Here is a 21,670-nt window from a genome sequence, read left to right as displayed (position 1 = left end):
AGTCAACTACAAGGGTAAACTTTTTTTTTTTTTTTTTGAGACAGAGTTTTGCTCTTGATGTCCAGGCTGGATTACAATGGTGTGATCTCAGCTCACTGCAACCTCTGCCTCCCAGGTTCAAGTGATTCTCCTGCCTTAGCCTCCCAAGCAACTGGGATTACAGATGCCTGCCACCATGCCCGGCTAATTCTTTGTATTTAGTAGAGATGGGGTTTCACCATGTTGGTCAGGCTGGTCTCGAACTCCTCACCTCAGGTGATCCACCCACCTCGGCCTCCCAAAGTGCTGAGATTACAGGTGTGAGCCACCGCACGCGGCCCAAGGGTAAACATTTGATACTCTACAGTGTACAGTATTCAATAAATAACATGAGATATTCAACACTCTGTTATAAAAACAGGCTTTGTGTTAGATGATTTTGTTCAGTTGTATGCTAATGTAAGTATTCTGAGCTTATTTAAGGCAGGCTAGGCTAAGCTATGATGTTGAGTAGGAAAGGAGTATTAAATGCATATTTAACTTATGATTTTTTGACTTATGATGGGTTTATTGTGACATAACCTCATTGTAAGTTGAGGATCACCTGTATAGCTTTAAAAATATATATTTTTTGAGACAGTCTTACTCTGTTGCCTAGGCTGGAGTGCAGTGGTATAATCTCAGCTCGCTGCAACTTCTGCCTCCTGGGTTCAAGTGTTTCTTCTGCCTCAGCCTCCCAAGTAGCTGGGATTACAGGCACGTGCCACCATGCCCAGCTAATTTTTTGTATTTTTGTAGAGATAGGGTTTTATCACATTTGCCAGCCTGGTCTCAAACTCGTGGCTTCAAGTGATCTGCCCATCTTGGCCTCTCAAAATGCTGGGATTATAAGCGTGAGCCACTTTGCCTGGCCTAGATCTTTAATCTACCTGGAATTGACTTTCATGTGTGGTATGAGGTAGAGTTCCAGTTTTCCTCCTTCCCTTCTCCCTTCCTCTTCTCTCCTCCTTTCCATACATATACCTGGTTACCTCACCCCGCTTTATTGAGTAGTCTTTTCGTTCACTATTGATCTACAGTGCTACCTCTATTATGTATCAAATGCTCATTTACGTATGAATCTGTTTCTGAACTTTTAGTTATATTTGTCTATTGTCTGTTTCTCTATGCCAACACTAATTTATTTATAGTTTTACATTGTTTTGATATCTAGTAGAACCAGTCCTGCTTTTCTGCTTCAATAGTGTCTTGACTACCGTTAGGTCTTAGCATTTTCATGTAAATTTTAGAATCATCAAGCTCTGTGAGGAAACCTTTAGGAGTTCCATTGGAATTGATTGCATCTGTCCTCAACTGAGAATTGATACCCTTATAAGTCTTCCTAACCATGAAGATGGTATAATTCTCAATTAATCTAGATCTTTCTTTAGTGTCTCTCGAAAAAAGTATTATAATTTTCCCTTTAGAGGTCTCGTATGTCTTTTGTTAGATATATCTTTGGAACCTGATGATTTGTAATGCTATTGTAGATGACAGTTTTAAGTTACGTTCTCTGACAGTTTGTTGCTAGTATATAAAAATGTAATTGATTTTTATGTATCAATTGACTATTATCCTATCTATAGAATTCTTTTGGATTTTCTAGGTCATATCATCAGTGAACACTGATAATTTTACCAATTCTCATACTTTATATAAATATTTCTATTGCCTTGTTGCATTGGCTCAGAGTACAATGTTGAATATAAAGAGAGAAAGTGGGCATCTCTTTTTGTTCCCTGTCTCACAGGAAAAGTGTGTGTGTGTGTGTGTGTGTGTGTGTGTGTAGATACCAGATTATGGAAATTTTCTTCCATTCCTATTGCTAAACATTTTTTTCTTTTATTTATTTTTTGAGACAGAGTCTCACCCTTTTGCCCAGGCTGGAGTATAGAGGCACACTCTTGGCTCACTGCAACCTCCGCCTCCCAGGTTCAAGAGATTCTCCTGCCCCACCCTCCCAAATAGCAGAGATTATGGGTGTGCACCACCATGCCTGGCTAATTTTTGTATTTTTAGTAGAGACGGGGTTTCACAATGTTTGCCAGGCTGGTCTTGAACTCCTGACCTCAGGTGATCTGCCTGCCTTGGCCTCCCAAAGTGCTGAGATTACAGGGTGAACCACCATGCCCAGCCTTTCTTTAATTTTTTTATTTTCCTTTTAATTTTTTTAGAGACAGTCTCGCTCTGTCACCCAGGTTGGAGTGCAGTGATGCCATCTTGGCTCACTGAAACCTCTGCCTCCCAAGTTCAAGCTATTCTCCTGCCTCAGTCTCGAGTAGCTGGGATTATAGGTGCCACCACCACGCTCAGCTGATTTTTGTATTTTTAGTAGAGATGGGGTTTCACCACGTTGACCACACTGGTCTCGAACTCTTGACTTCAGGTAATCCATTCACCTCAGCCTCCCAAAGTGCTGGGATTACAGGCATGAGCCACCACGCCTGGCCTTTTATTTTTCCTTTTAAATATCATGGATGCTTGTTGAATTTTATCCAAAGTGGTTTCTGCCTATTAGGATAACTATGTAGTGTTCTCCTTTAATTTGTTAATGTGGTGAATTACATTGTTTAGTTTTTCTCAGCATAAACCAACCTTGCATTTTTTTGACTAATAATAATTTTTCATTATCATTAGATTTATTAATATTTTATTTTGAATTGTACCATTACAAGTGACATTAGTTTGTAATTGTCCATTCTCATACTGTTTGTCAGGTTTTTATAAGCAGGTTATGGTAGCTTCAGGAAATGAGTTTGGGAGTATTCTCTTATTTCCCTCTACCCTTGCAAAGTTTCTGTAAGATTGGAATTATTCCTTGGTCATCTGTGTAGAGTTTTGTGTGTATATGTTAGGGCTATTTTTGAGAATGAAGTCTCACTCTGTCACCAGGCTAGAGTGCAGTGGTACAATCTTGGCTCACTGCAACCTGCGCCTCCTGGGTTCAAGCGATTCTCCTGCCTCAGCCTCCTGAGTAGCTGGGACTACAGGCACGCGCCACCACAAGCAGCAGGCGCACACCACCACAAGCAGCTAATTTTTGTATTTTTAGTAGAGATGAGGTTTGACCATGTTGGCCAAGACAGTCTTAATCTCTTGATCTCATGATACACCTGCGTTGGCCTCCCAAAGTGCTGGGATTACAGGCGTAAGCTACTGCACCTGGCCAGTGAGGACTATTTTTAACTGATTTTTAAAAAGAAATGGTTATAAGTCTTATTTTTTATTTTTTTTTGAGTCAGGATCTCACTCTTTTGCTCAGGCTAGAGTACAGTGGCATGATCCAGGCTTACTGCAACCTCCACCTCCCGGGCTCAAGCCATTCTCCCACCTCAGCCTCCTGAGTGGCTGGGACCACAGACATGCACCGCTATGCCCAACTTACTTTTTGTGTGTGTGTGTTTTTTGTAGAGATGGGGTTTTGTCATGTTGCCAAGCCTGGTCTTGAACTCCTGGCCTCAAGCAACTTGGCCTCCCAGACTTTTGGGATCACAGGCATGAGCCACTGAGCCCAGCCAAGTTATATTTTTGTAGGAACCAATCCATTTTATTTGTTTTCAAATTTATTGTCCATGTTGTTCATAATATTCCTTATTTTTTAGGCGTCTCCACAGGGCAAGTTCTAATAATATATCCTTCTTTTCAAATGTCTCTAGTGTCTGTATTTATGACCCCTTTCTTGTTTTTGGAGATGGAGTTTTGCCGTTGTCACCCAGGCTGGAGTGCAGTGGCACAATCTTGGTTCACTGCAACCTCTGTCTCCCAGGTTCAAGCGATTTTCCTGCCTCAGCCTCCCAAGTAGCTGGGATTACAGACACCCGCCACCATGCCCAGCTAGTTTTTGTATTTTTAGTAGAGACGGGGTTTCACCATGTTGGCTAGGCTGGTCTCAAACTCCTGACCTCAGGCGATCCACGCACTTTGGCCTCTCAAAGTGCTGGGATTACAGGTGTGAACCACCACGCCTGACCTATGTCCCCTTTGATTCCAAATAGTTTTTTTTTGTTGTTCATTCGTCTCCCCACTCCTTTTCTCCCTTCTTCCCTTCTCTCTCTTCCTGATTAATATTGACAAAAGTTTGACAGTTTTAGGTTTTCAAAGAGTCAACCTCAGCTTTCTTGGTTCTTTTTTTATTATTTTCATATTTAATAAATATTTCATCTTTATTCTTGTCCTTTTCTTGAGTTTATCCTAATGTTCATTTTCTTACTCAAATTGGGTGTTTAACTGAAAATTTTTTAGCCTTTTACATGAGCCTTATGTGCTGTAAATTTCCCTCAAGGTATTGCTTTACCTGTATTCTGTGCAATTTAACATACAATATTTTTGTTTAACCGTATTTTCTGATTTCTGTTGTTTTCTTCATTGACCTATGAGTTATTTCTTAATATATTTCTTAATGCTGTTTTTTCTCCCAGCTTTATTTTTGTCATTGATTCTGAACTGTCTTTATTGAAGTCTGAGAATGTGATCCATGTATCAGTCCTTTCAAATTTGCTGAGGCTTTATAACTAAATATGTGGTTAATATTCATAAAACTTTGATGTGCATTTCAAAAATATGTCTTCTGCAGTCACATGTAATTCCCTGTGTCCATGACGTCGTTTGTTAATTATATAGTAATTATAATAATTTTTAAGGGCCGGGCGCGGTGGCTCAAGCCTGTAATCCCAGCACTTTGGGAGGCCGAGGCGGGTGGATCACGAGGTCAAGAGATCGAGACCATCCTGGTCAACATGGTGAAACCCCGTCTCTACTAAAAATACAAAAAATTAGCTGGACATGGTGGCGTGTGCCTGTAATCCCAGCTACTCAGGAGGCTGAGGCAGGAGAATTGCCTGAACCCAGGAGGTGGAGGTTGCGGTGAGCCGAGATCGCGCCATTGCACTACAGCCTGGGTAACAAGAGCGAAACTCTGTCTCAAAAAAAAATAATAATAATAATAATTTTTAATCTGAGCTCTCATTACTGGGAGAAATGAGTTACAATCTTCCATTATGATAGTGGATTTATCTTTCTCTTTGTGATTGTATCCATTTTACTTTATAAATTTTAAGATGTTATTAGGTGCATAAGAGTTTAAGAAATTTATGAATTTTACCTTTTATTACCTTCATTACAAAGTGATTTTACAAATTCTGGTAGTTGACATCTAGTAATATTTTTTGCCCTAAAGTCTGTTTAGTTTATATATTTATGTTTTAGGTGTATTCTTGTAAATAGCATATAGCTGGATTTTATTTTTAGTCCATATTTTTTCCTCGAAGCATTTAGATTACTTAAATTTTATGTAATTCTTGATGGTTTTTTTTTTTTTTTGAGACGGAGTTTCGCTCTTGTTACCCAGGCTGGAGTGCAATGGCGCGATCTCGGCTCACCGCAACCTCCGCCTCCTGGGTTCAGGCGATTCTCCTGCCTCAGCCTCCTGAGTAGCTGGGATTACAGGCACGTGCCACCATGCCCAGCTAATTTTTTGTATTTTTGGTAGAGACAGGGTTTCACTATGTTGACCAGGATGGTCTCGATCTCTTAACCTCGTGATCCACCTGCCTCGGCCTCCCAAAGTGCTGGGATTACAGGCTTGAGCCACCGCGCTTGGCCTTCTTGATGTATTATTGATGTATTTGTATTCTCTGGCTTGTAATTTTTATTCTGCGTTTTTTTTTTTTTTCCTCTCCTTCCCTGCCTTCTTTACCTTCTTTAGATTTACTGAGCTTCCCCCCCCCTGCATTCAATGTATTTCTGCTTTGGAAATTACTTAGTATTGCTATTTCTTCAATGATTACCCGATAAATTTTACATAATCTTTTTTTTTTTTTTTTTTTTTTTTGAGATGGAGTTTCGCTCTTGTTGCCCAGGCTGGAGTGCAATGGCGCGATCTCGGCTCACTGCAACCTCCGCCTCTTGGGTTCAGGCAACTCTCCTGCCTCAGCCTCCTGAGTAGCTGGGATTACAGGCACGTGCCACCATGCCCAGCTAATTTTTTGTATTTTTAGTAGAGACGGGGTTTCACCATGTTGACCAGGATGGTCTCGATCTCTCGACCTCGTGATCCACCCGCCTCTGCCTCCCAAAGTGCTGGGATTACAGGCTTGAGCCACCGCGCCCGGCCAGTTTTACATAATCTTAAATCTTAACTCATCATAGTCTAACTCCATGTAACACTATATATTTTTAAAAATTTTGAATATGCTGTTTAATATGTTAAATAAAAACTAGTTATACACACACATACATACACACACAGAGGATCTCACTCTGTCATCCAGGCTGGAGCGTGGTGGCAAGATTCTGTAGCTCACCACAGTCTCGAACTTCTGGGCTCAGGTTATCCTCCCTCCTCAGCCTCCCAAGTAGCTTACAGTTACATGCCACCATTCCTGGTTAATTATTTTATTTTTGTAGAGAGGAGGTCTTGCTATATTGTCCAGGTGGGTCTCAAGTTCCTGGCCTCAAGTGATCATTCCACCTTGGCCTCCCAAATTGTTGGGATTATAGGCATAAACCACCACACGTGGCCTGTGGAAAAGATGTTTTGACTGAGGAGAATACTAACATTTTCTCCTCTGTTTTGGAGATAACACTTCATTGTCTTCTGACTACTTTGGAGGCCAACTCTCAGTCTAATCTGTTTTCAGTCTAATTGGCCTTCCTTTGGAGATGAATTTTCACTGCTCAGGCTAGAGTGCAGTGGTGTGGTCATAGCTCATTGCAGCCTCAAATTCTTGGGCTCAAGCAATCCTCCAGCTCAGTCTCTTGGGTAGCTGGGACTACAGACACATGCCACTATGCCTAATTTATTTTTGATTTATTTTGTAGAGATGCGGTCTCTTCTATTTTCCCACGATGGTCTCCAGCTGCTGATCTCAAGCGATTCTTCTGCCTCAGCCTCCCAAAGTGCTGGTATGACAGATATGAGCCACTGCACTCAGCCTAACTGATGCTCTTTGAAGGTAATTTTAAAAATCTGCTTTTAAGATTTTGTTGTCTTAGTAATCTTGCAGTTTTACTGTATTGCATTTAGCTGTGGATTTCTTTTTATTTACCACAATTGGGATTTGTTGGGCTTAACTTTGTTTATTGGTATTTTTCATGATTTCTTGAAAAACTTTTAGCCATAACTCTTCAAAGATTGCTTCCGTTCCATAAAAAGTAATTCCTCCTTTTGAAACAAATCAGACATATGTGGGATCTTTTTATCTTCCATGTTTTAACTTCCCTTTGATATTTTTCACCTCTTTGTATCTCTCTGTGTTATTTTCCAAATGTCTTCAGATCTCATTTCTGCTTCACTACTATTCTCTTCAGCTGTGTAATCTGTTGTAAAACTATTCACTGAATTATCTTTAGTGATATTAAAACATTTTCTTGAAACGTTTTTAGCATTTTTGAAAATTTACTCTTTACTTACTTTCAAGCTGCCCTTCTGTTTCTAGAAATATATTAAACATGCTTATTTTTTCTCTGTATCTGATAATTTCACTGTGTGGAAGAGTTTTATGTCTGATTCTATTATCTGTTCTTTCTGGTTGCCCTTGCTCATGGGGGCCTGTTTCCTTGTGTGTATGGAGCTTCTATACTGTGAGCTGCTCATTTTCCCTGCAATTTCGTATCTGAGGTTCCCCTAAGGCCTAGAGTGAAGGGGATATCTTCCGGAGAAGACTTGTTTGCCTCTCTCAGGTGATTGGGAACATTGCCACCTTGTGACCATGTTATGTTCTCTGTCAGAGGTTGCATTGGACCATTCAGGTATTGTGTATTTGGGCTGCAAAACTAACTTGAGGGTTCACTCCTGATTACAAATTCTTAGGGGGATTTTGTTTTTCTCTGCTCAGGACCAATCTTTAAGACAAGTAATTTTTCTTGTATTTTATTTTGGATTCACCATTACATTGAAGGTATAGCCCTTGGGATCCCCAAATCTCCTATTACATGCCCTACCTTTGGAGGCTCTTTTGAGGCAGTGAAAACTTACAGTTAAGCTCATTGGGCTTTGTAATTGCAATGTAAAATATTTCAGACCTTGTCTTACCTCTCTAGGTTTTCCTACCCACTTACTTTTTTGGCCTGAGTATTTCTCCTATTGTTTCCAGTTGATGGATGCATTTAACATTTAAAAAATTTTATCCAGTCTGTCTGGTTTCTCACAAAGGAGTATTTTCCAGGAACCTAGTCTACCATATTGCCAGGAGAAGAAGTCCTTGCACTGGCTGATGTAATGAATGGTTTACCACAGAAAGCTTCACAGCATTGGACCATTCTTGCATTTCTGCAGTAATCTGGGCTTGGGCTTACCAACTTGGGGTTCAGTCTTTTCTGTGTGGCTAGATTCTATTTGTTATTGTCTTGTTTGGATTTATGAAAGTTCTTTTCTTCCATGAAACCAAACTATATATTCCTTTTATTTTTGCACTGTCTTTATCAGGTTTTGCTACTGAAGTTTTGCATGCTGGCTAGCTTCGTAAAAAACAGTAAGTTAAATAGCATTGGGTTTGTCTCTGTTCTCTGTGTTCCACTTTGAAATGTGTCTCTCCATTGGCCTCTTCTCCCAACTCCCTTCATGCTGAGGCCTATCCCTGAAGATGAGGGAACTTCCCTCAGGCCTTCTCTTCCCTTCTTATAGATTCTGACTCCTACCCCACAGTCTGTCAGGAGCAGTGATTTGGACATGAGGGTTTGGGGGAAGCAGGAGTTTCCTGGGTCCCTGGGCTCAGCTCTTCCTCAGTTCCATCTCCCAGTCTCCTCACCGCTTGGTGCCGCAGCCATGGGCCCCCACTGCCCAGGTGTTGTCCTGCTGAGCATTTGCTTTAGCTGGTCTTCCTGGTCTGGTGTTGATTCTTTCAACAGCTATTCATTGAGCACTTACCATGTGCCAGGCAGTGGGATGCTACAGTGTGTAAGACCAGATTCCTCTTCTCATGAAGCTCACAGTCCACTGGGGTAGGGAGGGCAGACCATCAACAAATACACTAACTAATGGTAGCCAGATGGGGATCAGAGTGCAGTGGAGAAAACTCAGTAGGCTTCCGGCTTGTTTTCTGCAGGTCAAGCCCACACGGCCCCCTTATCACCCCCCGAGTTCTTGCTGGAATACAGTGTTAATGATCTCGGCTCACTGCAGCCTCTGCCTCCCAGGTTCAAGCGATTCTCTGCCTCAGCCTCCTGAGTAGCTGGGATTACAGGTGTGTGCCACCACACCTGGCCAATTTTAGATTTTTAGTAGAGACAGAGTTTTGCCATGTTGGCCAGGCTGGTCTCGAACTCCTGGTCTCAAGTGATCTGCCTGCCTTGGCTTTCCAAAGTGCTGGCTGGAGTGTAGTGGTGCGATCTGGGCTCACTGCAACCTCTGCCTCCCAGGTTCAAGCAATTCTCTGCCTCAGCCTCTTGAGTAGCTGAGATTACAGGCTTCTGCCACCACACCTGGCTAAATTTTTTTTGTATTTTTAGTAGAGATGGGGTTTCACCATTTTGTCCAGGTTGGTCTCGAACTCCTGACCTCGTGATCACCAGCCTTGGCCTCCCAAAGTGCTGGGATTACAGGCATGAGCTGTGGTGCCTGGCTTTTTTTTTTTTTTTTTTTTTTTACAATTACTCTCCCATATAAATTTCACAATCAACTTGTCAAGCTTTTGAACTATATTGTTAGGATTTTGATAGGCATCATGTTGACTCTAGGTTTGGGACTGACATAACTGAATGTGAACCTATCTGTGAAGACGGTATTTTCCTCTTAACTCAGGTCCTCCTCTCTGTCATATCCATACAGATCTTTTACAGGTTTTGTGTCTTTTATTCAGATGTCGTATGTTGTCAATCTTTTTTTCTATTACATTTCCTACTCACTGATGGCTGGTGTATGAGACAACCGGGTGTTGGTCGATCTTGTGTCCTGCTGGTCAGAGTGGTCTTTCTAGTACATTGCCCTGATGTCACTTCCTGTTCAAGTTCTTCAGAGCCCTGTCTTTGCCTCAGTAGACTGGACTTTGTTCCCTCCCTTGCCTTCTGGGTCAGGTGCATCCTGAGGGTCCCTCCCACCTCTATTCCAGAGAGATCTGCCCCTCCAGCTCCTCAGCCAGGATCCCCCCAGAGGCCACTTCCCTACATATGAGGAAGCTTGGCCAGGGAAGGAGCTATGCAGGGCCAGCCCTGGATCCCATAGCACTGCGGTGTGGAGGTAGATGGTGAGAGCACTGGCCCTGATGCCCCCGGGGTGCCCTGCTCCACCCATCCCTCGCCTGAAAGTGCAGCCCAGGCTGCTGCTGTCAAGTGACACAGAACTCACCAGGGCTGGCCTTCCCCCAGAAGACTTCCCCTAGACAGCTCTGGGAACTGAGACATGGGAGGGGGCTGCTGGTGGTCCCCACCTGGCTAAAACACTGCCCTTCCACTGGGCAGAGCTGGGTCCAGGTCGGCCCTGTGGCTACAGCATCAAGACAGCCTTTGGCAGAGCTGCGACCCTCTCCCCAGCCCTTTGGGCAGCCTTCCTGGGTCCCTACCTCCTCTCCTCCCCCGAACCTCTCTGCAGCTTCACCCCATGCCACTTTGTAGGCCCTTCCATTCTATGTCAGCCCCCTTCACCCAGACACAGATAGACTGAGGGACAGGGCAGTGGAAAACTCCAAAGCCAAAGTTTTTATTACTGGTCAAAAGGTACTTGCTCAAACAGCACTGGGGAGAGGTACATTCCACAGCTCTGCGAGAGCCCCAGTGGGGCCCTGCCCCACCCCGCCTCACCTCTCCAGTGGGCATCATAAGGCATTTCACCATTGGTGTTTTCACTTTTTTTTTTTAATATAAAAAAAACCAGTCCTGGAGTAGAAAGAAAAACTCTGTGATGAACTTTTAGGACTAAACTGAAATGGAAAGGACTGGAGTGTGGGGTTCTGAGGGGCTGGGTTAGTGCCATGGTGGTCCAGCCCCACATGGCTGGCAGAAGCCATTGGAAGGGGGCACGAGGAGCGGGAAGGGCACAGCTGACATGAGGGCCAAACTCAGACAGGCGCGCCCGTCTTCATCATTTTTCACTTTTACATACTGTAGAAATTTAAGCAAAATAGCTATTTTATATATATTTATATGTCATATATATATAAATTAGGCAAATAAAGAGTTCAGGGGGCACTGAGATGGGGCATCCCCAGGGGCCTCCTAAGATGGAGGCAGGACGCAGGGTCTCTGGTGCCCGGGTCACCAGCCCAGGCTGAGCTGAGGTTCATTATTGCTGATTTGGGGCCTGGGTCTTGGGGTGGGGAGCACCTGCAGGCCCTGCCTTCCAGCCCTTCCTGGCCTCTTGGGGCTAGGGAGCCACCCAGGCTGGGTAGGGAGGTCAGGGCTGCTGCCCTCAAATCCACATGGGGGATGCCCTCAGCACCCTCTCCTCCATCTGCGGGTGGGAGCTCCAGAAACTCCCTATGCTCTGCTGGGCTGGGGCAGCCCCCCTCTGTTTTGGGCTCTGTGGGGTCCTGTAGGGTGGAAGTGTGGGCAGCTCAGATACCATCAAGGACTTGATATGTTGAGCCACAAAATTCTCCCAACTCAAAGGGGTCTGGCTTTCTGATATCTTAAAAATAAGGGGCTCTTGCCAGGACACTTTTGTGGCAAGAAAGCACACTCGGAAAGCTGTCTGCTAAGTGCTGTACTAAAAATATTTACTAAACATCATGGCTGAAAGAAATGGAGATCATTTTTCTAAAAAAGTAAAAGAGGCTCCCTAGGAGGGGCCAGTTCCTCCCTGGGTTGGGGGCTGGTGATTTGTGCAGCCCGTGGCCCGGGCCAGCCGGCCTGAGTTGTGGTAACTGGGGCAGGGGGTTCCAGTAGGGCCCAGGTCCATAAGGAAGGGGCACGGGTGACTGGGTGCACCTGGGAGCTGGAGAGAACCCAGGTCAGCCCTTCCTCCTTCCAAGGTGGGAGTCCCAAGAAAGTGTGGGGGGAAAAAAATAGGAAAGGAAATAGGAAGGGCTGGGAATGCAGGGAGGAAGACCATTCAGTACTAAAATTGAGTGCATTAAAGAACAGGTGGGCGGGGCTGTGCAGGCGCCTGTATTTGCGGCAGGAGTGGCGCTCAGAAGATGTTGGGGCACATGTGCCAGTCTTGCTTCTCCTTGGCCTCCCAGTAGCCGCCCTTGTACACACAGGCCATCTCCCCGGTCAGTGGGTCCAGCCTCTTCTCAAACCACAGCGGCGTGTAGGTGTCCGCCTCCTTCTCTGCTGGTCAGGCATAGTAGGCCGGTGGGTGGGCTGGCGGCCTGCTCCCCGGGAATCTGCCCCTTCGGGACACCCCCACCCCGGCACCCCTTTCCTCCTCTCCAGGGCTCCCTCCCCTGCCGGCCTCACCTTCCTCGGAGCCGCAGCTGCTCCCGGGCACGCAGGCCTCCAGCCGCCGGCGCCGGGACAGGCGCTGCTTCTCCTCCAGCCGCTGCTTCTCTGCGTTGGCTTCGTCCCAGCGGCCCTTTTCCATCAGCCGCTGGTCGGGCCGCAGGCGGCTGTCGGTGGGTGCTACGCCCTCCTCGTGCTCGTTGAGGGTCAGGGCTAGCTCTGAGAAGTAGTACATGTTCTCCGCGTTCTCCCTGTGGCGGTGGCGGTGGGGTGAGCTGGACTGTACATGCCTGGTCGCCCTCCCCTTCCTGCTAGGGTCTCCCCTCCCAGGCTGCCTTACCCTCTAGCACCCCACGTCCAGGGCTCCCTTTAGCCCTGGGCCCACCCCAGTGAGCCCACCCAGTGGAACCCAGTGGCTATAGACAGCTTGCCTTCCGCTCCTTGCACGTCCCATGCTCAGGCGTCCAACCTGTCGCTGTTTTGCCACGTGAGACTTCTCTGGGAATTGCCTAGCTTAGGAATTGCCTTTCTTCTTTTTTATTAGGTGCTTTGTTTGTTTTTTGAGATGCTTGTTGCCGGGGCTGGAGTGCAATGGTGTGATCTCGGCTCACCGTAACCTCTGCCTCCCAGGTTCAAGCGATTCTCTTGCCTCAGCTTCCCGAGTAGGTGAGATTACAGGCGCATGCCACCACGCCCAGCTAATTTTTTTATTTTCGGTAGAGACGGGGTTTCTCCATGTTGGCCAGGCTGGTCTCAAACTTGTGACCTCAGGTGATCCACATGCCTTAGCCTCCCAAAATGCTGGGATTACAGGCATGAGCCACCGTGCCCTGCTGAGACCATGTCTTAAAAAAAAAAAAAAAGATTTTGTCTCATGCTGTCACTCAGGCTGCAGTGCAATGGTTTGATCTTGGCTTACCACAGCTTCCACTTCCCAGGTTCAAGTGATTCTCCTGCCTCAGCCTGAGGCCAGTAGCTGGGATTATAGGCACCTACTACCACGCCCAGCTAATTTTTGTATTTTCAGTAAAGACAGGGTTTCACCATGTTGGCCAGGCTGGTCTCGAACTGACCTCATGTGATCCACCCACCTTGGCCACCCAAAGTGCTGGGATTACAGTGTAAATTGGTGCAACACTCTGGAAAACAGTTTGGCTTTTAGCTCCTAAAGATGAACAATCCGCTGGACATGGTGGCTCACGCCTGTAATCCCAGCACTTTGGGAGGCCAAGGTGGGGGGACCACCTGAGGTCAAGAATTTGAACCCAGCCTGGCCAACATGGTAAAACCATGTCTCTACTAAAAATACAAAACTTAGCCGAGATTTCACCACTGCACTCCAGCCTGGGTGACGCCTGAGTGAGACGCCATCTCAAAAAAAAAAAAAAAGTTCTTTATGTGATCTTTTAAAAATTATTATTTTTAACTGTGATAAAATACTCTCTGTATTCTTTATAATAATCCTCTGTCAAGCATAGGTATGTATTATGATTACCTTCTCCAAGTTTGTTTATGCATCATCTTTTCACTTTTGTTAAATTGCCTTTTAGTGAGTAAAAGTTCTCAATGAACAAAAGTATTTTAATATGGTCAAATATATGAACGTTTATGCCTTAATATTTCCTTAAGGTCTAAAAAATATTTATGCTTTTAAACTTATTAAGTCATTGTTTACAATAAGTCAAACGTAATATTATTGTAAGACCATTATTCGGAGTTGATTTTCTTTATAATGCGATGGAGCAATTAAGTTCATCTTTTTCCATAGGGAGAATCATTTTTACCCAGATCCATTTGGTGAGCCATTCCATCTTTCCCACAAGATCTGATATGCCACCTTTGTCATATATCAGAGATACATATATCCCTGGGTCTGTTTCTGGGCTCACTATTCCGTTAACTATAGCTTCAAAATAAAAGTCCTGGTATCTAGTAGGGCAAGTCCTCTCTGGTCTTCAGAAATGTCTTGGCCCTTTATACCTCAATATAGATTTTAAAATTCTAATATCAAGTTCCATGAAAGTCCGTATTGGGGTTTTGTTTGATTTACTGACTTTTTAGATCATGACATCTTTATAATACTTCGTATCTTTCGCCATTTATTTAGCTCTTCTTTGGTATCTCTTATTAAAGCTTTATAATGTTCTCTATAGAGGTCCTTGATATTAGATGCTGTTAATTGGTGTCTTTTTTTTTTTTTTTCTTTGAAATGGAGTTTTGCTCTTGTTGCCCATGCTGGAGTGCAATGGCATGATCTCGGCTCACTGCAACCTCTGCCTCCCAGGTTCAGTCGATTCTCCTGCCTCAGCCTCCTGAGTAGCTAGGATTACAGGCATGTGCCACCATGCCTGGCTAATTTGTATTTCAGTAGAGATAGGGTTTCTCCATGTTGGTCAGGCTGGTCTTGAACTCCCGACCTCAGGTGATCTGCCTGCCTCAGTCTCCCAAAGTGCTGGGATTATAGGTGTAAGCCATTAGGCCCGGCCTTGGTGTCTTGTCTTAAATTACATTTTTCTAGTTGTTTGCTGTCAGTATATAGAAATGCGGTTGACTTTTGTATATTAATCTTATATCTAGGCACCTAAAATGCTTTTTCTGAATCTGTTGAATCTGTGAATATGATTACTCTATGAATTTTCTAATATGAAATCATTCTGTATACCCAGGATAAATTCAATCTGAATATAGAATGCTATCTTTTTTATATACTGTTTGATTGGATTTTCTGATATCTTGTTTTGGATTTTTGCTTATATATTTATTAATATAAGTGAAATGGGCCGGGCATGGTGGCTCAAGCCTGTAATCCCAGCACTTTGGGAGGCCGAGGCGGGTGGATCACGAGGTCGAGAGATCGAGACCATCCTGGTCAACATGGTGAAACCCCGTCTCTACTAAAAATACAAAAAATTAGCTGGGCATGGTGGCGCGTGCCTGTAATCCCAGCTACTCAGGAGGCTGAGGCAGGAGAATTGCTTGAACCCAGGAGGCGGAGGTTGCGGTGAGCCGAGATCGCGCCATTGCACTCCAGCCTGGGTAACAAGAGCGAAACTCCGTCTCAAAAAAAAAAAAATATATATATATATATATATATATATATATATGTTTTATATATATATAACATATATATTATATATGATATATATAACATATATAACATAACATATATGATATATATAACATATATGATATATATAACATATAACATATATAACAAACATATATATATTATATATAACATATTTTATATATATATATATATATATATATAAGTGAAATAGGATAGAACTTTTATTTTCCTACTGCTAGTTTAGCCCAATTCGGTATGAGGGTTATCTTGGCTTCACAGTATAGGACAGGTAATTATTTCCTTTTTCTATGATCTGGAACATTTTATATAAAATTGGAATAATGTTTCTGGAAAAATTGGGAGAATTCACCTGTAAAATTAACTAGGCCTTGTGTTTTCCTTATGGTAATTTCTAAACTATGACCTCAGTTACTTTATTATAGGAGTAGTCATGTTTTTTATTTCTTCTGGAGTCAGTTCTCTTTTTTTTTTGTAGAGATAAGATCTTGCTGTTGCCCAGGCTGGTCTTGAACTCATGGGCTTAAAGGTGATCCAACTGCCTTGCCTCTCCAAAGTGCTGGAATTATAGGTATGAGCTACTGTGCCCAGCTAGAGTTAGTTCTTGTTATAGTTTTCTAAGAATTTGTTCCTCTGATCTAAGTTTTAGTCATGTCTTTATACTTCATATGTCACATTAAACCTTTTTCATTAATAATACTTATTTCTATCTTGACCAGTCTTGCCAGTAGTTTCCTAATTTGACAGTTTTTTTGTGCCTCAAAGAATCCACTTTTTAGCTTTATCTTTTTACTTTATTGATTTCTGCTTTTATTATTATTATTATTATTGATATGAAGATGGGGTCTTGCCATGTTACCCAGGCTCATCTCAAATTCTTGAACCTCAAGCCATCTTCCCAACTCGGCCTTGCAAAATGGTAAGATGATATGGATTGGCTATGTCCCCATCCAAATCTCATCTCAAATTATAATCTGAATTGTAATCCCCACATGTCAGGGGAAGGACCTGGTGGGAGGTGATTGGACCATGGGGGTGGGAGTGATTGGACCATGGGGGTGGGAATGATTGGACCATGGGGTGGGAGTGATTGGACCATGGGGGTGGGAGGTGATTGGACCATGGTGGTGGTCACTGTTCTTGTGATAGCGAGTTCTTGCGAGATCTGATGGTTTTATGTGTCTGTTTCCCTTGCTCTCTTCCTGCTGCCTTGTGAAGAGGTTACCTGCTTCTCCTTCACCTTACACCATGATTAAGTTTCCTGAGGCTTCTCCAATCATTCGGAACTGTGAGTTAATGAAACCTCTTTCCTTTATAAATTACTCAATCTCTGGTAGTATCTTTATAGCAGTGTGAAAATGGAATAATACTGGAGATTATAGAAATGAACCACCACACCTGGCCAAAATTACTATTTTTTGGTACAGGGTCTTGCTCTGTCTGTAGCAGTGGTGTGTTGACAACTTGCTGCAGCCTTGACCCCCTGGGCTGAAGTGATCCTCCCATCTCAGTCCTCCTGAGTAGCCAGGACTACAGGCAATGCACCATCATGCCTGGCTAATTGAGAAAAAGAAATCTTTTTTTTGGTAGAGATGAGGTCTCTTTGAATTTCTTTTTTTTTTTTTTTTTTTGAGACGGAGTTTCGCTCTTGTTACCCAGGCTGGAGTGCAATGGCACGATCTCGGCTCACCACAACCTCCGCCTCCTGGGTACAGGTAATTCTCCTGCCTCAGCCTCCTGAGTAGCTGGGATTACAGGCACGCGCCACCATGCCCAGCTAATTTTTTGTATTTTTAGTAGAGACAGGGTTTCACCATGTTGACCAGGATGGTCTCGATCTCTTGACCTCGTGATCCACCCGCCTCGGCCTCCCAAAGTGCTGGGATTACAGGCTTGAGCCACCGCGCCCGGCCTGAATTTCTATGTTGAACTTTCTAATATTAGAATTGAAACTCAGAAAGGAGAAAGCCTCAACATTATTTAAATGATTTAAGGCAACATATTTCCTTCAAAGCATTGCTTTTGTTGGATCCAGCCAGTTTAATTTTTTTTTTCCTGAGACGGAGTCTCACTCGGTCACGTAGCCTGGAATACACTGGCGCCACCTCAGCTCACTGCAACTTCTGCCTCCCAGGTTCAAGCAATTCTCCAATCTCAGCCTCCAGAGTAGGATTATAGGCACTTGCCACTACTCCCAGCTAATTTTTGTATTTTTAGTAGAAACGGGGTTTCACCATGTTGGCCAGGGTAGTCTAGAACTCCTGACCTCAGGTGATCCACCCACCATCACAGATCTGTACATCTGTGAGGCTTTCATTAGGGTTTAGTACATGATCAATTTTTGCATACAATCCATGTATACTTGAGAAAAAGTATGTTTTCAGAGTGGCATCTGTGAGTCTGTATAGCCTGTATTGTTTCAGTCTCCATATACTTGCTGGATTGTCTTTTATTTTTTCCATTCGATGTATCTGTAAGTGAGCAAGGTACATAGAAACCTCCCAGACTCCTACTGTGGTGATGGATTTATCCATTTCTTCCTTACGTATCAATACGTGCTTTGTATATTTTTGAGGCATTTTAATTATATGCATAATGTTTAAAACTATTATATTTTTTGGTGAACTCAACCTTTTATTATATAGCAACTTTCCCTTAATAATGCTTTTGTCCTAAAGTCTATCTTACTTGATATTAATATAGCTATTATAGCTTTTTCTTGTTAGTATTTTCATGACATATGTCTTTTTACTTTTGACTTTTGTATACCTTTATATTTTGGGAATCTATTAGAAGGCTTAGGTATCTGGATTTTAACAAATCCAATTAGGCTGGGCCTAGTGGCTTGTGTCTGTAATCCCAGCACTTTGAGAGGCTGAGGCTGGAGGATCACTTGAGGCCAAGAGTTTGAGATCAGACAGGGCAACATAGTGAGACGCCGTCCCTACAAAAAATGTTTAAACGTTAGCTAGGCGTGGTGGTGCGTGCCTGTAGTCCTAGCTATTCAGGAGTGTGAGGTTGGAGAATCACTTAGATATGGGTGTTTGAGGCTGCAGTGAACTGTGATTGTGCCACTGCACTCCAGCCTGGGAGAGAGTGAGATGCCATCTCAAAAAAAAAAAAAAAAAAAAAAAAAAAGATAAAACCCAGGAAAGACAAGAAGCTACAGGGAGAAGACAGATGAGGTCCCTGCCCTGCAGCAGGCTCCCCAGCCCCCCCTCGGAGCAAGTTCCAATGCCGAGTCTCCACCAGACCTCCTGCAACGGAATCTTTATTTCCATAAGCATGCTCAGCAGACTGAAAGAGCAGGATAACAGACGCTGTCTCTTAAAAAAAAAAATCCAGTTTGTCCGTAGTTTGCTTTTTAACTGATAAGCTTCATCTATTTATATGTATTATGATCATTGACACTTGGGCCTATTGCTATCACGCTAATTCACTGTTTCTGTTTGTGCTACTTTTTAAGTTTCTCTATTTTAACAATCTTATAAATGCTTCTTCCTTCTAATAAGAACTTTGCATTTCTTCACATCCCTGAGATCCTTCCCCTTCTCCCCAGATTCTCTCATGCTAACATGATCTAAACTTTAAAATCTGTATTATTACGGGCATATTTTCTGTTTTTCTTTGATCCTAGTGATTGTTTAAAAAATAACTTTTAGGCTGGGTGTGGTGGCTCACATTTGTAATTCTAACACTGAGAGGACGAGGTGTGCCGATCACTTGAGGTCAGGAGTTCAAGACCAGCCTGGCCGACATGGTGAAAACCCATCTCTACCTAAAATACAAAAATTAGCCGGGCATGGTGGCAGTGCCTGTAGTCCCAGCTACTCAGGAGGCTGAGGCAGGAGAATTGCTTGAACCTGGGAGGTTGAGTTTGCAGTCAGCTGTGATCATACCACTGCACTCTAGCCTGGGCAACAGAGTCAGAGTCCATCTCAAAACGAACAACAAAAAAAAAAACCACTCTTTTACTTTATTCATCTATTGTAAAGTCCTTACTCCCCCATGCCCCCTTTAAAGTACTATGTCCAATCCAGTTTTCGTATTTTTTTTTTCTCTCCAATGCTGGAGTGCAGTGGCATGATCTTGGCTCATTGTAACTTCCACCTGCCAGGTTCAAGTGATTCTCATGCTTCAGCCTCCTGAGTAACTGGGACTACAGGCGCCACCACCACACCTGGCTAATTTTTGTATTTTTAGTAGAGACAGGGTTTCATCATGTTGGCCAGGGTAGTCTCAAACTCCTGGCCTCCAGAGTGCTGGGATTACAGGCATGAGCCACTGCACCTGTCCGAATATGGTTTTCACTGTGGGTTTTTGTGAGGCAAAACTTTTGAGCTTGCATGCCTAAGGATATGGCCACATGTGTGAATGATAGTTTGACCAGATAGAAAATTCTACTTTCTAATTTCATAACTTAGAAATTATTAATCCAGTGTTGGTTGTTGAAAAATCTGATGTCAGTCTGACTTTTTATTCTCGACTGAAATCTTCTGCTTCTCTCCGGAAGCTATTAGAATTTTTCTTTGGTCTTCATTTTGACTATAGCATGATCTAGATGAACACTTTTCTTTATTTCTTGTCTTTAGCATCCTACAGGCCTTTCAGCACAGGGTCTTTCATCCCTTTGCTTTTACTCTGGGACATTTATCTTCATTATTTTTCACTCTTCGTTTGTTTTCTTTCTTTACCTTCTGGGATTCCAGCTAAACAGATTATTTTGGCGGTTACCCTAGGAATGGCGATAACTGTACTTCATACAGTCAGAAGCGAATGCGCGTCTTGATCCTCCTCCTCCAGGGCAGCATGGGGACCTGTGAGCAATTTCCCTCCCTTCGTTCCTCTTCTGACTTATGTGACTGTGCAGCCGCATTCGAAAATGTTATCCCCCACATTATGTGTGTCTTTCAGCTCATGGAAGATATCACTTGACTGTCTTCAAGCTCTCGTTACTGTTGATAAGGAGACAGCTCCTCAGAAAGTGATGTCTTTTAAAAATCTGGCTGCTTAATAGTTTCTCTCTGATTTAGTTTCACTGCATAGATTTAGGTGCAGAAATTTCTCCGTTATTTTATCTTTAGGTATAGACTCTCTTTCTTTCCTTTCGGGACTCTCGCTAGAAGTATGCCAAACCTGCTCTTTGCTGAGCACTCTTACAGAAATGCAGGTTCCGTTGCAGGCGGTCTGATGGAGACTCGGCATTGGAACTCGCTCCGAGGGGGGGCTGGGGAGCCTGCTGCAGGGCAGGGACCTCATCTGTCTTCTCCCTGTAGCTTCTTGTCTTTCCTGGGTTTTATCTTTTTTTTTTTTGAGATGGCCTCTCACTCTCTCTCAGGCTGGAGTGCAGTGGCACGATCTCGGCTCACTGCAATCTCCACCTCCCGGGTTCAAGCAATTCTCCTGCCTCAGCTAGGACTACAGGCCTGTACCACCATACCGGTTAATAAGACAGGGTTTCACCATGTTGGCCAGGCTAGTCTTGAACTCCTGACCTCAGGTGATCCACCATTCTTAGCCTCCCAAAGTGCTGGGATTAATGCCCACCTGGTTTTGTCTTTTTAAATGAAGTTCTATCACTTCTTGTGACCTGTGTTCAGGTGATAAAGTCTAGCTATAAACAATTCCATAGGGTTCTCAATTTCAGTTATTTTATTTTTCCTTCGTTGAATTTCTATTTGTTCTCTTTGGAATTTCCTATGCCACATTTTATAGCTTGCTGTTCCCTGTGGTTATTTTCAAGTATGTTTTGTATTTCTTGTAGAGAGGAACAGGGAGGGGCTGTGTCCTACCACCTCATTTAAAGTCTGTGCATAGTGTTTGCTATCATCTGATAGTTTCACATGTATTTACTGCTGGGTGTCTGCCTTCACACTGGGATGTCAGCTGCATAATACTCTTCTCTGCCCATGTGTGGACTGAACCCTCCTGACCTCCTGTGCCTGTCAGTTGCTTTCTGTCCGCTGCCCTCCTTCTCTCTCCTTTGACCCCTGTCCTGGGGCAGGGCCCCTACCAGTGCTACTCACGGCAGCGGGTACTTCTTCCACAGCAGCTTGGCTGACAGGGTCTGGTACACTGTCTTCTGCTTCCCGTCAGAGCTGGGGCTGCTGGGGCTGCTGTGCACGACCTTGGAGCACTCCATTTGTTCATCCCACGAGCCGGACAGCACATAGTGGGCCTTGCCCTGGCTGTCACTCACCACTCCTGTCACCTGTGGACATTGGCAGGACCAGCGTGAGTGTATGCTCT

General features: G+C 43.7%; 1 protein-coding gene and 1 long non-coding RNA gene across 14 annotated transcripts in view; one reads left to right on the top strand and one right to left on the bottom strand.

Moving 5' to 3' along the window:
- The window catches only part of LOC141582579 (uncharacterized), a 35,862-nt gene that overhangs the window by 7,714 nt on the left and 6,478 nt on the right, over positions 1-21,670 (top strand). For 4 of the 7 annotated variants that reach the window (XR_012515448.1, XR_012515447.1, XR_012515445.1 and 1 more), the window contains exons 2-5: positions 6,838-6,971; positions 15,900-15,992; positions 16,261-16,340; positions 16,640-16,709. This is a non-coding gene — a long non-coding RNA (uncharacterized LOC141582579). Of the gene's footprint in view, positions 1-6,837; positions 6,972-8,443; positions 8,490-15,899; positions 15,993-16,260; positions 16,341-16,639; positions 21,656-21,670 lie in introns of all 7 variants that reach the window. The other 3 variants (XR_012515442.1, XR_012515446.1, XR_012515444.1) reach the window with 2 other exon arrangements.
- Positions 10,625-21,670, bottom strand: part of OSBP2 (oxysterol binding protein 2) — a 197,735-nt gene continuing 186,689 nt past the window's right edge. For 5 of the 7 annotated variants that reach the window (XM_074390933.1, XM_010349135.3, XM_074390937.1 and 2 more), the window contains 3 exons: positions 21,448-21,632; positions 12,352-12,584; positions 10,625-12,225 (listed from right to left, as the gene is read on the bottom strand). In XM_074390933.1, the coding sequence (XP_074247034.1) occupies positions 12,080-12,225; positions 12,352-12,584; positions 21,448-21,632 (564 nt within the window). In that variant the 3' untranslated portion in view covers positions 10,625-12,079. The remainder of the gene's footprint in view (positions 12,226-12,351; positions 12,585-21,447; positions 21,633-21,670) is intronic. The other 2 variants (XM_003938436.4, XM_074390936.1) reach the window with 1 other exon arrangement.

This window comes from Saimiri boliviensis, chromosome 21 (assembly GCF_048565385.1).
Source record: "Saimiri boliviensis isolate mSaiBol1 chromosome 21, mSaiBol1.pri, whole genome shotgun sequence".
Lineage (NCBI taxonomy): Eukaryota > Metazoa > Chordata > Mammalia > Primates > Cebidae > Saimiri > Saimiri boliviensis.
The sequence above is the reverse complement of the archived record's forward strand: the minus strand, read 5'-3'. Positions and strand labels throughout refer to the sequence as shown.